Source organism: Entelurus aequoreus, linkage group LG08, assembly GCF_033978785.1.
Source record: "Entelurus aequoreus isolate RoL-2023_Sb linkage group LG08, RoL_Eaeq_v1.1, whole genome shotgun sequence".
NCBI classification, from domain to species: Eukaryota; Metazoa; Chordata; class Actinopteri; order Syngnathiformes; family Syngnathidae; genus Entelurus; species Entelurus aequoreus.
The window spans coordinates 79,092,356-79,110,655 of record NC_084738.1 but is presented as its reverse complement, the minus strand read 5'-3'; the positions used below and the strand labels follow the sequence as shown (position 1 = coordinate 79,110,655).

General features: G+C 37.2%; 1 protein-coding gene across 1 annotated transcript in view; it reads right to left on the bottom strand.

Moving 5' to 3' along the window:
- Positions 1-18,300, bottom strand: part of LOC133655246 (microtubule-associated serine/threonine-protein kinase 4-like) — a 200,431-nt gene that overhangs the window by 174,266 nt on the left and 7,865 nt on the right. The window contains exon 2 of the mRNA XM_062055224.1: positions 566-646. Coding sequence (XP_061911208.1) covers positions 566-646 — 81 coding nt within the window. The remainder of the gene's footprint in view (positions 1-565; positions 647-18,300) is intronic.

The following is an 18,300-nucleotide window of genomic DNA, read 5'->3' as shown; positions in this document are numbered from 1 at the left end:
TGTGAGCAAAAAAAATTTAAGAATCGTCATTTACTCTTCCGTAGACACCATAGCCGGGCGTCTTGAGGAAAACATCAGTAGAAGAGGACGGCAAATGGTAAATAAAAACAGAATACAATGATTTGGTTCAGAGAATCCGGAGAAATCGCTGCACGTAAGCCATGATATTACGCACCTTGGATCCCTCAAACGGTACTGCATCAAAAAGCCACATCAGTGTGTAAAGGATATCACCACATGGGCTCAGGAACACTTCGGAAAACCATTGTCAGTAACTACAGTTGGCCGCTACATCGGTAAGTGAAAGTTAAAACTCTACTATGCAAAGTCAAAGCCATTTATCAACAACACCCAGAAACGCCGCCGGCTTCGCTGGGCCCCGAGCTCATCTAAGATGGACTGATGCAAAGTGGAAAGAGGAAAAGAACCATCCGGATGGTCTTATCTTTGCAGTATATTCAATAGAATATAAGCTAAAAAAATCATTGTTTTCTGTTTTTATTTACCATTTACACAACGTGACAACTTGACTGCTTTTGGGTTTTGTACAACGCCAGCGTCTTACCTTGTTTTTCTCTCGTTTTTGAACGCCGGGTGTGCTCTTCTTTCTCCGTTTTTCCGCAGGTTCTGACTCAGTCTTTCTCCCCTAGGGGATGAAAGATGACCTTGAGTCTTTTAAATGTGCTCCACCGAAACTCCCACCAGAAACCCAAATGAAATTGTCTGCGGTAATCTGCAGGTAACAACAGCTTGATGATCCAGGCCCCGCCCACATTTTGGAGCTAAAAATGGGCGATTTTTCTCTCCAAAATTGCGATTCGATTTGCAATTTTTCTATTTTATATTTTTTTTAAAAACGTAAATCTGCAAAAATAACGAGTGAAGGAGACACGTTACTTTTATACTGTCGGTCAACATTCTTGTCTCATTATCATTGAGGGCCACATGGCAGTAATGGCTGCTTTCAGAGGGCCGCTTTTTTTTAAATTAATTTACATTATGCATGCGGGTAATAACCTGTGATTAATCATGATTAATCGAAATACATATGCATTTGATTATTTGATTTTTTTATGTACAGTATAACTTGCTTTAAAATCCTAAATAAAGGTGACAAGCAGATATTGAACTCTTTGTTTTTGTCTCACAAAAATAGTTTTGCAATACAGTATATAATAATAATAATAAATAATGAATTACATTTGTAACGCACTTTACATTTGTTAAAATCTCAAAGTGCTACAAAGTATAAAAAAAATAAACAAAATGTATAATACATATATATATAAATATGTATATATATTTTTTTAATAATAATAATGAATAATGAATTACATTTGTAACGCACTTTACATTTGTTAAAATCTCAAAGTGTTACAAAGTATAAAAAAATAAACAAAATTTATAATACGTATATATATAAATATGTTTTTTTTTTTTTTAATAATAATAATGAATAATGAATTACATTTGTAACACACTTTACATTTGTTAAAATCTCAAAGTGCTACAAAGTATAAAAAATAAAATAAAATTTAACATTTAAAAATAAAAAATATAATATATATAAAATAAAATAAAAAATACAAAAAAAAAGAATACTGTTTCTCAGCCGTTTGTAAATGTTGCAGTTTATAAATAAAGGTTTATAAAAAAAAAGGAGCCTCTGCGCATGCGCATAGCATAGATCCAACGAATCGATGACTAAATTGAATCGATTTAATTGATTAGTTGTTGCAGTCCTAATATATATATATTTTTTTATTTTATTTTATTTTATTTATTTATTTTTTTAATGTATTTTTTTGTATTTTTTTTTTTATACTTTGTAGCACTTTGAGATTTTAACAAATGTAAAGTGTGTTACAAATATAATTCATTATTCATTATTCATTATTATTATTATTATATACTGTATTGCAAAACTATTTTGTGAGATAAAAACAAAGAGTTCAATATCTTCTTGTCACCTTTATTTATGATTTTAAAGAAAGTTATACATAAAAAAATTATATATATATATATATATATATATATATATATATATATATATATATATATATATATATATATATATATATATATATATATATATATATATATATATATAATTATAATAATATAATGGCATGATCAGATAATATTCAAGTTTAAAATACGCATTTTTTCCCCCTGTCAAAATTGAAAGAACAAATGCATTTAGTAAAAGAATAAAAAATAAAAATATCTTATTGAAACCCATTTTTTCCCCAGGCTTTCGCGGGCCACATAAAATGATGTGGCGGGCCAGAACTGGCCCCCGGGCCTTGAGTTTGACACCTGTGCGCTAGCATATGCAATCATTTGCTTTAAAAATATTCGGCTTCATGCAGACAGACGTAGAGCGTTAGTCTACATCAGGGGTGTCCAAACTACCGCCCGCGGGCCAAGTGCGGCCCGTCTTTAATTCAACCCGCGAGACGGCATGAGTAAAATAAGCGGTGTTTTCATAAAATATACAAATAGACTGACAGCTGCCATTTTGTTGCCATCGAAAGTAACTTAAGTCAGTGGCCATTAATAGTACATCAATGTGACTACGTGCACAGCATTTATTTATATGACCCAAACTAAACAACCTTCCCTAGTCATGGTGCTTAAAAAAATTAAAGAAATGGCAAGGCCCGCAAGGCGCTACCAAAGCACAGACCGGTTTCCACAATGTCTTGGTCAGTGTGCCATTTTCAACAGGAAGTGATGCACTTAAATAGTCACAGCTGTGGTTAATCAACTGGTATAATAAATCAAGAACAACATCAACAATGAAAGGATGAATAATTGTATATAAGTTATCACACAACTTGTTTGCTATGAGTTCAGGTTGCCCTGCGTGAAGACAAACGGTCTTTGATCTTATCAAGCAAAAGGCGGACGGCTTGTAAACCTCCACTGTGTGCGATGGAATGCGCCGTGGAGGTGTCGGTTTCTTTGATCTATTGGACTGCCACAGGAAGGACCCGAAATCCACGAGCAGAGAGGAGGCAAACCTGACAGCGCTCCAAGCACCTTTTTGTTTGAACTGTTTATGACCCAGTGCAGCAGCTGTTTATGACCCCCCCTCCCCTTAGAAAGCAGCTGCAGCTATGTAATCAGGAAATGCTCAAATAAATGAGGAGGCGTGTGGAGCTTGTTCCTCAGAGTGGTGGGGTGACACTGACGGAGGGTGCAGGTCCACACGCGCTCTCCTCATGAGCGGAATTGAATCCTGTCTCTGTTTGATTCCTTGCTTCTTGTCTTGTTTATTAGATAGTTAAGTGTTTGAACGTGACAGCACAAATAATAGATAAAAAGGGAACTTTTACAAAATAAATCATAGACTCAGTACAGTATCATAGGAAAATAAAAAATAAAAATTTAAAAAAATAAAAAAAATTATTGAAAATTATTATTTTTTTAATTATAATAAAGTTTTTTTTCTTAATGTAATAAAAAAAAGTGTTAAAAAATTCAAGCATCACAAATATTCAACACACATGGTCACTGAACTTTGTGGACATTATGAAAAACGTCCAAACACCATAAAAAAAATGGCAAAACTACACCCATTTAAATCCATCAGAGTGCATGATGGGAAAATGTAAAACACTCTCCACACTTATCCACGTTTGGCACTTTTTAGCTGCTTGATACTGCTGAGTGATTAAAAACCTTTAATGAGGTTCTCACGGAAGCTAAAAAATTAGCGTTCCGAAACGTGCACACTAGAAAACGATCCTAAAATCCCTACGGACACATTGACTGGTTCCAGCTGCATTAACACTCCGCCTGGCGACAAGGGTAGCTCACAAGCGTATCGTGAAAATGTTGGGACTGGGATCAACTGAGAAGCCCCGCCCATGAAGTCAACAAACACACACCCTGCTGGCATGAAGAGGCGTGGCTTGTTTACTTTACTTTACTTTAAAACAAACACGCTTTTGCAAACTTGATAATCATGCCTTTCAGCCTTTCTAGAAGCAGCTCTGCACGCTGGAGGTGGGTATCAATATATAATATATAACACGGTATCATTATGTGTCGCGGTAGACACGTAATCGATAACAATAAAAACATTTATTCGATAAATAGTTCCGTTTTTTTTGTTTGTTTTTTGCTCGTGGGAAGAGAGCGGAAGTTGCAAAGCAAGGTTGGTTGCACGGACACAGGCTGAAGGAAGTGATCAGCCAATCAGGTGATAGTATCAACTATCACGTTTGGTTGTCTCACTGTTGATTCTCTGCGTGGAGTTTGAGTTTGAGTTGAGAAGAGAAAGTGAAAATGAAGAAAGTGTGGATAAAAGAGGAAAAGTCACCTGGACAGTTTGGCACCATTTAGGATTTTTTGTTTTTAAAAGGGACCGTGGACTACATTTACACTGCAAGAAAAATGTGATCTTTATCAGACTCCAGTATAAACACGCACAGGCCACAATGTGGCTCCAATGAGACTCCAATGTGGCCCCAATGTGGCCCCAATGAGGCCACAATGTGGCTCCAATGAGGCCCCAATGTGACTCCAATGTGGCCCCAATAAGGCCCCAGAATGGCCCCAGAGTAGCCCCAGAGTAGCCCCAGAGTGTCTCCAATGTGGCCCCAAGGAGGCCCCAATGTAACTCCAATGTGGCCCCAATGTGACTCCAATGAGGCCCTAATGAGGCTCCAATGTTGCTCCAATGTGGCCCCAATGTGGCCCCAATGAGACCCCAATGTGGCTCCAATGTGGCTCCAATGTGGCCCCAATGTGGCCCCAATGAGACCCCAATGTGGCTCCAATGTGGCCCCAATGAGACCCCAATGTGGCTCCAATGTTGCTCCAATGTGGCCCCAATGTGGCCCCAATGAGGCCCTAATGTGGCTCCAATGTGGCTCCAATGTGGCTCCAATGTGGCCCCAATGGGACTCCAATGAGGCCCTAATGAGGCTCCAATGTTGCTCCAATGTGGCCCCAATGTGGCCACAATGTAACTCCAATGTGGCCCCAATGTGGCCCCAATGAGACCCCAATGTGGCTCCAATGTGGCTCCAATGTGGCCCCAATGAGACCCCAATGTGGCTCCAATGGGACGCCAATGTGGCCCCAATGAGGCCACAATGAGGCCACAATGTGACTCCAATGTGGCCCCAAAGTGGCCCTAATGTGGCCACAATGAGGCTCCAATGTGGCCCCAAAGTGGCCCTAATGTGACTCCAATGAGGCTCCAATGTGGCTCCAATGAAGCCCCAATGGGGCCCCAATGGGGCTCCAATGGGGCCCCACTGGGGCGCCAATGAGGCCCCAATGTGGCCCCAATGTGGCCGCAATGTGGCTCCAATGTGGCCTCAATGTGGCTTCAAAGTGGCTCCAATGTGGCCGTAATGTGGCTCCAATATGGTCCCAATGAGGCCCCAATGTGGCCCCAATGTAGCTCCAATGTAGCTCCAATGAGGCCTCAATGTGGCTCTAATGTGGCCCCAAAGTGGCTCCAATGTGGCCCCAATGTGGCTCCAATGTGGCCGCAATGTGCCTCCAATGTGGCCCCAGTAAGGCCCCAATGTGGCCCAAATGTGGCTCCAATGAGGCCCCAATGTGGCTCTAATGAGGCCCCAATGTGGCCCCAACGTGGCCCTAATGTGGCCACAATGTGGCCCAAATGAGGCCCCAATGTGGCCCAAATGTAGCTCCAATAAGCCCCTGACGTGGCTCCAATGTGGTTCTGTGTCACTTGAGGGCAGCAAAACCAGATTTGGTGTGCTTTGTCAGACCAGTGTGGTCTGCAAATGACGCTGGACCGCTAATACCACCTTAGCCCCTGCTCACCCTTTAGAGCACTGCACGGAAGATAGTTGTTTACATTTTCAGACTTTGCACTATTTTCTTACACTTTCTGAAGCATTTCTTGCATATTCCTTTGATTGTGAGAGCATGTTGTTGAGTCTTCCATGTGCTTTTACACTTTTCTTGCCATTTCCTTTCTGCCTTCATAGCTGAGGGCTGATAATCATTTACAATAAAAAAGTTTACATTTCATATATTTTCCTCCTGGTCCAAAAAAAATATTTCTATTGACATTAACAGATACAAAAAAGGTATATCATGATGCAGTTTTCAGGGCGTGAGTGTTTTCTAACGGCATGATTACCGTATGGACGTTATGAATGGACTTCATGTTAGCTGGTCCACATAGTGGCGAGCCGGGCCAAGTCTGGAAGCGGCATGTAACCCGGCCCGCCAGAGTCCGGGGGGCGGGGGGCGGGGGGGGTGGGGGGGTGACGTCACGCCGGTTCTCAGAAGACTTTCCTTCTTTAACTCTTGACTCAGCTCGACGTGGGTCAAAGGTCAGGGTTCAGGCCCAGATTTAGCACAACTGGGTAGCCGCGTCCTCTCTATACGGACCAGGGTCAGAACAAAATGCTGGTCTCGACCTGTCATGTTGCACAATCTGTACCAAAGTAGGGAGAACATCCAGTAGGGTTCTACGGTATACCGGTACTAGTATAGTACTGCGGTACTAATGAATCAAAAACGGTACTATACTGTTTGAAAAGTACCGGTTCGTCATATTTATTTATTTATTTATGTTACGGGCATGACGGCGTGTCGTCGTCACGTGGTGACATTGCTGGTTTTACGAGCAGAGGAGCATGTTCGGCAGCGCACACACACAGAGTACTTACAAGCAGACACCGTGTGTAGACAGAAAAGGGAGAACGGACGCATTTTGGCTTAAAAAGTAAAGATAAAGGTGAAGTTATAACACTGAAACACCCTCAGGAAGAGCTGCCAGCTAACATCTGACAAATAAAGTAAGTTTCTTGCAGGTATCATTATCACTGGAGGACCAGGAATAGCTAAACATGCTTCACTACACACCGTAGGAGGATACAATAGCTCACCGGCGTCACAATGTAAACAAACGCCACGGGTGGATCTACACCTGACATCCACTGTAATGATACCAAGTACAAGAGTGTTTCTAGTCCATACTACTATGTTTACATCAATATTTTTTAGCGTCACAAAATCTTATCAAATTTTATTTGTCAAAAATTTTAGTGGGTGCGGCTTATATATGGAAAATATATTTATTTTTCTAAAATTTTAGTGGAAAAAATATTTATTTTTCTAAACTGTTAGCTTATATATGGAACAAATATTAATTTTCAAAATTTTTAGTGGGTGCGCCTTATATATGGAAAAAATATTTATTTTCCTAAAATGTTAGTGGGTGCAGCTTATATATGGAAAAAATATTTATTTTTCTAAAATTTTAGTGGGTGCGGCTTTTTTATGGAAAAAATATTTATTTTTCTAAAATTTTAGTGGGTGCGGCTTTTATATGGAAAAAATATTTATTTTTCTAAAATTTTAGTGGGTGCGGCTCTAATATGGTAAAAAAATATATATTTTTCTAAAATTTTAGTGGGTGCGGCTTGTATATGGAAAAAATATGTATTTTTCTAAAATGTTAGTGGAAAACATACTTTTTTTTTTTAAATGTTAGTGGGCTTGTATATGGAAAAAATATTTAATTTTCTAAAATTTTAGTGGGTGCGGCACTTGTATGGAAAAAAAAATTCTAAAATTTTAGTGGAAAAAATATTTATTTTTCAAAAATGTTAGTTCGCTTATACATGGAAAAAATGTTTATTTTTCTAAAATTTTAGTGGGTGCGGCTTATATATGGAAAAAATATTTATTTTTCAAAATTTTTAGTGGGTGCGGCTTATATATGGAAAAAAAATTATTTTCAAAAAGTTTTAGTGGGTGCAGCTTATATATGGAAAAAATATTTATTTTTCAAAAATTTTAGTGGGTGCGGCTCTAATATGGTAAAAAATATTTATTTTTCTAAAATTTTAGGAGGTGCGGCTTATATATGGAAAACATATTTATTTTTCTAAAATTTTAGTGGGTGCGGCTTATATATGGAAAAAATATTCATTTTTCTAAAATGTTAGTGGAAAACACTTTTTTTTTTTAAATGTTAGTGGGCTTGTACATGGAAAAAATATTTAATTTTCAAAAATTTTAGTGGGTGTGGCTCTTATATGGAAAAAAAAAAATTCTAAAATTTTTGTGGAAAAAATATTTATTTTTCAAAAATGTTAGTTGGCTTGCATATGGAAAAAATATTTATTTTTCTAAAATTTTAGTGGGTGCGGCTTATACTGTATATGGAAAAAATATTTAATTTTCAAAAAAATTACTGGGTGCGGCTATATATGGAAAAATATGTATTTTTCTAAAATTTTAGTGGAAAAAATATTTATTTTTCAAAAATGTTAGTGGGCTTGTATATGGAAAAAATATTTATTTTTGTAAAATTTTAGTGGGTGTGGCTTATATATGGAAAAATATTTATTTTTCTAAAATTTTAGTGGAAACATTTTTTATTTTTCAAAAATGTTAGTGGGCTTATATATGGAAAAAATATTTATTTTTCTAAAATTTTAGTGGGTGCGGCTCTTATATGGAAAAAAAAAAATCTAAAATTTTAGTAGGTGCGGCTCTTATAGGGGAAAAAAAATGTTTCTAAAATTTTAGTGGGTGTGGCTCTTATTTGGAAAATATATTTATTTTTCAAAAATTTTAATAGGTGCGGCTTATATATGGAAAAACTATTTATTTTTTCCCCCTTTAATTCCCATGGACTGTGTTCAACTTTGAATAATCAAAAAATGGTCAATATTTCCAAACTTCCCGAGCTTAACTTCCCGTGGTAAATTTCCGGAAATTTTCCACCCCTTTGCAACCCTAAACACTAGTTCACAACAAGTTGATATTTCCATTTCACGACTGGACCCAAACATGACAGACAGATGATGTAATTAAAGATGACAGACAGCCACACCTACACCCTCAGGCCCCGTTGGATCAAATAATGCTACTCTTTTTCTTTTTTTTTTGTCATGGAATAACTCAGGAAACGTCTGGAAATCTCCACCCTTGCGAGTGGGCGTGGCCTGTCTGAAGGATCCATAACCCAGAGTTCCTCATTTTCCCACCAGCCATCTGTTTCCTGAAGAAGGAAAAGAAAAAAAAGGGCCACCTCATCTAAACATGGACTACATATTTATACATGCTGTGTACATTCCAGCTGCTGCACCATAAACAAAACAAAAGCTGCCAATCCGGGTCAGTCTGTTTGCCTAAAAAAACACAAAGCCTGAAAAAGAGCCATGACTAATGTTTTTACTTAGCTAAGTCTTCTTTCTGGCTTCTGTCCATCTTGGAACTTGATTGGCATCTTTATTTATGAGGCCGGCGTGCCCCGACACGTTTTGCCAACCCGCACTTGAAGGCGTGCTAACATCTCTTCATTGCGCAACGCTAATTGGGAACTTTTACATTCCGAGGTTTAGGGGCTTGAGCGGGAGTTCAAAGAGGAACAAAGTGGCCTTCTCTGCTGGCCTAACGTAACCAGAAATCATCAACATAATTAAAGATACAAAGTCATTTACTTTCCCTAAATATGTAAAAGTATTCATATTGTCTTCATGTCATATTAGAATAGTTTTGTCATTATTACAGTGAACAGGTTCAAGGAACAACGAAATTGGAGCAGATCCTCTAAGGTCCATACACAATAATATAGTAATATAAATAGTAAAAAAGAAGATATATATCTATATATATGTATATATCCACACACATGCATACATATACATATATACACATTAATATATACACATACATACATTTATACATATTGTCAGAATATTGTCTAAGTTATCACAAAACTTTGTGTTTCAATGAGAAAAAAAGCTGTCTTTGATCTTACCAATCAAAAGGCTTGTAAAACTCCACTGTGTAGGATGGGAAGTGACATAAAGGTGGCGGTTTCTTTGATCTATTGTAATCCACAGGAAGATTTTGTCTCGACCCGAGATCTACAAAGCGGAGCAGGAAGCAGGACCTGACGCAAGCTCCAGGCACCTTTTCTTTGAACTGTTCTGTAACCAAAGGCGAGGGCTGTTTATGACCCCCCCTTCCTTTAAAAACAGCTGTTGACATGTAATCAGGGAAAGTCTAAATAAAAGAGGAGGCGTACAATCTTTCGTCAGAGCGTGGTGAGACTGTGCAAGAGTACAACCCAGACGTTTCTCCTCAATGAGCTAAATTGAATTCTGTCTGTTTTTGCCGCACACTTGACATATTACAGTTGTCTGTTCAACATCTTCCCGCTTGAAGCCAAACCATCGCCAGACGATGGACCCCCTGCTGTTTTTCTTGGGAATTAATTATTCCTTCATTTGTTACCAGATTGGCACCTTCTTTCTCTCGTATTACCACTCGCACCGCAGCTAAAGTTACCCATGCCGCTACCTCTCTGCTCCGCAAGGGCGTATACGTATGTGACGTATGTAAGAAGGTGCGCTTGTTTTATGTCTCTGTGAGAAGGAGAGGCAAGAAAGAGTGAGGAGAGCCTGTAGTGTAATGCCCGCAGCTAAAAGCAACTGCCTGAGAACGTATACTCCAATATCACCATATAGTCATTTTCTATATCGCACAGAGACAAACCCGCGATATATCCAGTATATCACTTTTTTGACCCACAAAGAAAAAGAACACTACGTTGATTAGGTGGCATTTACAAAATTGCAAGGCCATTTTCAAGAAGGATGTTTAAAGAGAAACTACATCTTGTAGGCCGACACCGGAAGCTAGCTCAGCTGTCCTGGTGATGAAATGGGGAAATGGCCGCCACTTCCACTTGAACAAGCCGACTACGAGCGGCACCACTGGCTGATACGGCGTCCAATACCTGCTACAAATTGTGAGTTCAAATATTTTATTTCTTTACGTTGAATACGTTTTTTGCCATTTTGATTTTGACAGTAGCACATAAGGTATGTTTTAATTCCTGATGCGGGTTTATGGATTTTTAAATGCGCCGGAAAATAACCCGTTTTGTACACTGTTGAGGTGGTTCAATGCCCAGTAGTGCATAAATGTGTTCCTGTATAGTATTTCTCCAGCAATGGTCATGTGGTGACATCAATGATGGTATAATGTGGTGACATCATTGATGCTATTATGTGGTGACATCATTGATGGTATTATGTGGTGACATGATTGATGCTATTATGTGGTGACATCATTGATGCTATTATGTGGTGACATCATTGATGGTATTATGTGGTGACATCAATGATGGTATTATGTGGTGACATCAATGATGGTATTATGTGGTGACATATTTGATGGTATTATGTGGTGACATCATTGATGCTATTATGTGGTGACATGATTGATGGTATTATGTGGTGACATCAATGATGGTATTATGTGGTGACATCAATGATGGTATTATGTGGTGACATCAATGATGGTATTATGTGGTGACATCAATGATGCTATTATGTGGTGACATCAATGATGCTATTATGTGGTGACATCATTGATGGTATTATGTGGTGACATCATTGATGGTATTATGTGGTGACATGATTGATGGTATTATGTGGTGACATCATTGATGGTATTATGTGGTGACATCAATGATGGTATTATGTGGTGACATCAATGATGGTATTATGTGGTGACATCAATGATGCTATTATGTGGTGACATCAATGATGGTATTATGTGGTGACATCAATGATGGTATTATGTGGTGACATCAATGATGGTATTATGTGGTGACATCAATGATGGTATTATGTGGTGACATCAATGATGGTATTATGTGGTGACATCATTGATGGTATTATGTGGTGACATCATTGATGCTATTATGTGGTGACATCAATGATGGTATTATGTGGTGACATCAATGATGGTATTATGTGGTGACATCAATGATGCTATTATGTGGTGACATCATTGATGCTATTATGTGGTGACATCATTGATGGTATTATGTGGTGACATCATTGATGGTATTATGTGGTGACATCATTGATGGTATTATGTGGTGACATCATTGATGGTATTATGTGGTGACATCAATGATGGTATTATGTGGTGACATCATTGATGGTGACATCAATGATGGTATTATGTGGTGACATCATTGATGGTGACATCAATGATGGTATTATGTGGTGACATCATTGATGCTATTATGTGGTGACATCAATGATGGTATTATGTGGTGACATCAATGGTGGTGACATCAATGATGGTATTATGTGGTGACATCATTTATGGTATTATGTGGTGACATCAATGATGGTATTATGTGGTGACATCATTGATGCTATTATGTGGTGACATCATTGATGGTATTATGTGGTGACATCAATGATGGTATTATGTGGTGACATCAATGATGGTATTATGTGGTGACATCAATGATGGTATTATGTGGTGACATCAATGATGGTATTATGTGGTGACATCAATGATGGTATTATGTGGTGACATCAATGATGGTATTATGTGGTGACATCAATGATGGTATTATGTGGTGACATCAATGATGGTATTATGTGGTGACATCATTGATGGTATTATGTGGTGACATCATTGATGCTATTATGTGGTGACATCATTGATGGTATTATGTGGTGACATCATTGATGGTATTATGTGGTGACATCAATGATGGTATTATGTGGTGACATCAATGATGGTATTATGTGGTGACATCAATGATGGTATTATGTGGTGACATCATTGATGCTATTATGTGGTGACATCAATGATGCTATTATGTGGTGACATGATTGATGCTATTATGTGGTGACATCATTGATGCTATTATGTGGTGACATGATTGATGCTATTATGTGGTGACATCAATGATGGTATTATGTGGTGACATCAATGATGGTATTATGTGGTGACATCAATGATTGTATTATGTGGTGACATCAATGATGGTATTATGTGGTGACATCATTGATGCTATTATGTGGTGACATCAATGATGGTATTATGTGGTGACATCATTGATGGTATTATGTGGTGACATCAATGATGGTATTATGTGGTGACATCAATGATGGTATTATGTGGTGACATCAATGATGGTATTATGTGGTGACATCATTGATGCTATTATGTGGTGACATCAATGATGGTATTATGTGGTGACATCAATGATGGTATTATGTGGTGACATCAATGATGGTATTATGTGGTGACATCAATGATGGTATTATGTGGTGACATCAATGATGGTATTATGTGGTGACATCAATGATGGTATTATGTGGTGACATCAATGATGGTATTATGTGGTGACATCATTGATGGTATTATGTGGTGACATGATTGATGCTATTATGTGCTGACATGATTGATGCTATTATGTGGTGACATCATTGATGCTATTATGTGGTGACATGATTGATGCTATTATGTGGTGACATCAATGATGGTATTATGTGGTGACATCAATGATGGTATTATGTGGTGACATCAATGATTGTATTATGTGGTGACATCATTGATGCTATTATGTGGTGACATCAATGATGGTATTATGTGGTGACATCAATGATTGTATTATGTGGTGACATCATTGATGCTATTATGTGGTGACATCATTGATGGTATTATGTGGTGACATCATTGATGGTATTATGTGGTGACATCAATGATGGTATTATGTGGTGACATCAATGATGGTATTATGTGGTGACATCAATGATGGTATTATGTGGTGACATCAATGATGGTATTATGTGGTGACATCAATGATGCTATTATGTGGTGACATCAATGATGCTATTATGTGGTGACATCATTGATGGTATTATGTGGTGACATCATTGATGGTATTATGTGGTGACATGATTGATGGTATTATGTGGTGACATCATTGATGGTATTATGTGGTGACATCAATGATGGTATTATGTGGTGACATCAATGATGGTATTATGTGGTGACATCAATGATGCTATTATGTGGTGACATCAATGATGGTATTATGTGGTGACATCAATGATGGTATTATGTGGTGACATCAATGATGGTATTATGTGGTGACATCAATGATGGTATTATGTGGTGACATCAATGATGGTATTATGTGGTGACATCATTGATGGTATTATGTGGTGACATCATTGATGCTATTATGTGGTGACATCAATGATGGTATTATGTGGTGACATCAATGATGGTATTATGTGGTGACATCAATGATGCTATTATGTGGTGACATCATTGATGCTATTATGTGGTGACATCATTGATGCTATTATGTGGTGACATCATTGATGGTATTATGTGGTGACATCATTGATGGTATTATGTGGTGACATCATTGATGGTATTATGTGGTGACATCAATGATGGTATTATGTGGTGACATCAATGGTGGTGACATCAATGATGGTATTATGTGGTGACATCATTTATGGTATTATGTGGTGACATCAATGATGGTATTATGTGGTGACATCATTGATGCTATTATGTGGTGACATCATTGATGGTATTATGTGGTGACATCAATGATGGTATTATGTGGTGACATCAATGATGGTATTATGTGGTGACATCAATGATGGTATTATGTGGTGACATCATTGATGGTATTATGTGGTGACATCATTGATGCTATTATGTGGTGACATCAATGATGGTATTATGTGGTGACATCAATGATGGTATTATGTGGTGACATCAATGATGCTATTATGTGGTGACATCATTGATGCTATTATGTGGTGACATCATTGATGGTATTATGTGGTGACATCATTGATGGTATTATGTGGTGACATCATTGATGGTATTATGTGGTGACATCATTGATGGTATTATGTGGTGACATCATTGATGGTATTATGTGGTGACATCAATGATGGTATTATGTGGTGACATCAATGGTGGTGACATCAATGATGGTATTATGTGGTGACATCATTTATGGTATTATGTGGTGACATCAATGATGGTATTATGTGGTGACATCATTGATGCTATTATGTGGTGACATCATTGATGGTATTATGTGGTGACATCAATGATGGTATTATGTGGTGACATCAATGATGGTATTATGTGGTGACATCAATGATGGTATTATGTGGTGACATCAATGATGGTATTATGTGGTGACATCAATGATGGTATTATGTGGTGACATCAATGATGGTATTATGTGGTGACATCAATGATGGTATTATGTGGTGACATCATTGATGGTATTATGTGGTGACATCATTGATGCTATTATGTGGTGACATCATTGATGGTATTATGTGGTGACATCATTGATGGTATTATGTGGTGACATCAATGATGGTATTATGTGGTGACATCAATGATGGTATTATGTGGTGACATCAATGATGGTATTATGTGGTGACATCATTGATGGTATTATGTGGTGACATCAATGATGCTATTATGTGGTGACATGATTGATGCTATTATGTGGTGACATCATTGATGCTATTATGTGGTGACATGATTGATGCTATTATGTGGTGACATCAATGATGGTATTATGTGGTGACATCAATGATGGTATTATGTGGTGACATCAATGATTGTATTATGTGGTGACATCAATGATGGTATTATGTGGTGACATCATTGATGCTATTATGTGGTGACATCAATGATGGTATTATGTGGTGACATCATTGATGGTATTATGTGGTGACATCAATGATGGTATTATGTGGTGACATCAATGATGGTATTATGTGGTGACATCAATGATGGTATTATGTGGTGACATCATTGATGCTATTATGTGGTGACATCAATGATGGTATTATGTGGTGACATCAATGATGGTATTATATGGTGACATCATTGATGGTATTATGTGGTGACATCAATGATGGTATTATGTGGTGACATCAATGATGGTATTATGTGGTGACATCAATGATGGTATTATGTGGTGACATCAATGATGGTATTATGTGGTGACATCAATGATGGTATTATGTGGTGACATCAATGATGGTATTATGTGGTGACATCAATGATGGTATTATGTGGTGACATCAATGATGGTATTATGTGGTGACATCAATGATGGTATTATGTGGTGACATCATTGATGGTATTATGTGGTGACATGATTGATGCTATTATGTGCTGACATGATTGATGCTATTATGTGGTGACATCATTGATGCTATTATGTGGTGACATGATTGATGCTATTATGTGGTGACATCAATGATGGTATTATGTGGTGACATCAATGATGGTATTATGTGGTGACATCAATGATTGTATTATGTGGTGACATCATTGATGCTATTATGTGGTGACATCAATGATGGTATTATGTGGTGACATCAATGATTGTATTATGTGGTGACATCATTGATGCTATTATGTGGTGACATCATTGATGGTATTATGTGGTGACATCATTGATGGTATTATGTGGTGACATCAATGATGGTATTATGTGGTGACATCAATGATGGTATTATGTGGTGACATCAATGATGGTATTATGTGGTGACATCATTGATGGTATTATGTGGTGACATCAATGATGCTATTATGTGGTGACATGATTGATGCTATTATGTGGTGACATCATTGATGCTATTATGTGGTGACATGATTGATGCTATTATGTGGTGACATCAATGATGGTATTATGTGGTGACATCAATGATTGTATTATGTGGTGACATCAATGATGGTATTATGTGGTGACATCATTGATGCTATTATGTGGTGACATCAATGATGGTATTATGTGGTGACATCATTGATGGTATTATGTGGTGACATCAATGATGGTATTATGTGGTGACATCAATGATGGTATTATGTGGTGACATCAATGATGCTATTATGTGGTGACATCATTGATGCTATTATGTGGTGACATCAATGATGGTATTATGTGGTGACATCAATGATGCTATTATGTGGTGACATCAATGATGGTATTATGTGGTGACATCAATGATGGTATTATGTGGTGACATCAATGATGGTATTATGTGGTGACATCAATGATGGTATTATGTGGTGACATCATTGATGCTATTATGTGGTGACATCATTGATGCTATTATGTGGTGACATCAATGATGGTATTATGTGGTGACATCAATGATGGTATTATGTGGTGACATCATTGATGCTATTATGTGGTGACATCAATGATGGTATTATGTGGTGACATCAATGATGGTATTATGTGGTGACATCAATGATGGTATTATGTGGTGACATCAATGATGGTATTATGTGGTGACATCAATGATGGTATTATGTGGTGACATCAATGATGGTATTATGTGGTGACATCAATGATGGTATTATGTGGTGACATCAATGATGGTATTATGTGGTGACATCAATGATGCTATTATGTGGTGACATCAATGATGCTATTATGTGGTGACATCATTGATTATTATGTGGTGACATCATTGATGGTATTATATGGTGACATCATTGATGGTATAATGTGGTGACATCGATGATGGTATTTGGAGAGGTCGTCATTGAAGTCGGACGTCACTGAAGGCCTAGTTGGGAAACGCACGGCCCGCCACTGATATATTCATATGCACGCATGCACGCACATATATATTTATACACACATATATACATCAGTGTTTCCCATAAACTGCCAAGATACCTGTGGCGGTGGGGGCGTGGCTATGGGCGTGGTCACCATGACATCTTCGAGTAATTTGCATAATTTACTACAATGATATGATTTTCTCTAAAAAGGCTCAAAAAATGTATACTTACTAATTAATAATAACCGTTTAGTTTTAAACGTCCATCCATCCATCCATCCATCCATTTTACAATATAATTACAACACGTTATGTACATATTTATATACAGATTTGAACAATAAGTTATTCACTGAAATATATTTATTAATTGTGGTTCTTACAAAAAATATATCTTATAAAATATAAAAGCTCAAATGTCTCTTAAAGCTCTGCCCCTTTAATTAGTGCATACTAAATAATGTAACTTTAGCCTACTACTACAACCATATTATTTACCAGCAACATAAAGTGAAACAGAGGCAGAGGTGTCCTGCCACAGTCAGTAACAAATAAACAGAAAACAGTAGTGGTCAAATACAAATAAGGCAACAAGAGAAGTATCCTACACTTCTCTTTTGTAAAGTAAATCTGAACAGCCTATATGGGCATCTACATCAACTATATGATTTGTCTGAGAAGCTGGACAGGACAAAAAAAAAAAAAAAAAAGTATTTTTTTTTACTTTATTTTTTAAAATTTGTGGCGGACGTAATTCTTTCGGGCCGCCACAAATAAATGAATTTGTGGGAAACACTGATATGCATACATATACACACACACACACATATATATATATATATATATATATATATATATATATATATATATATATATATATATA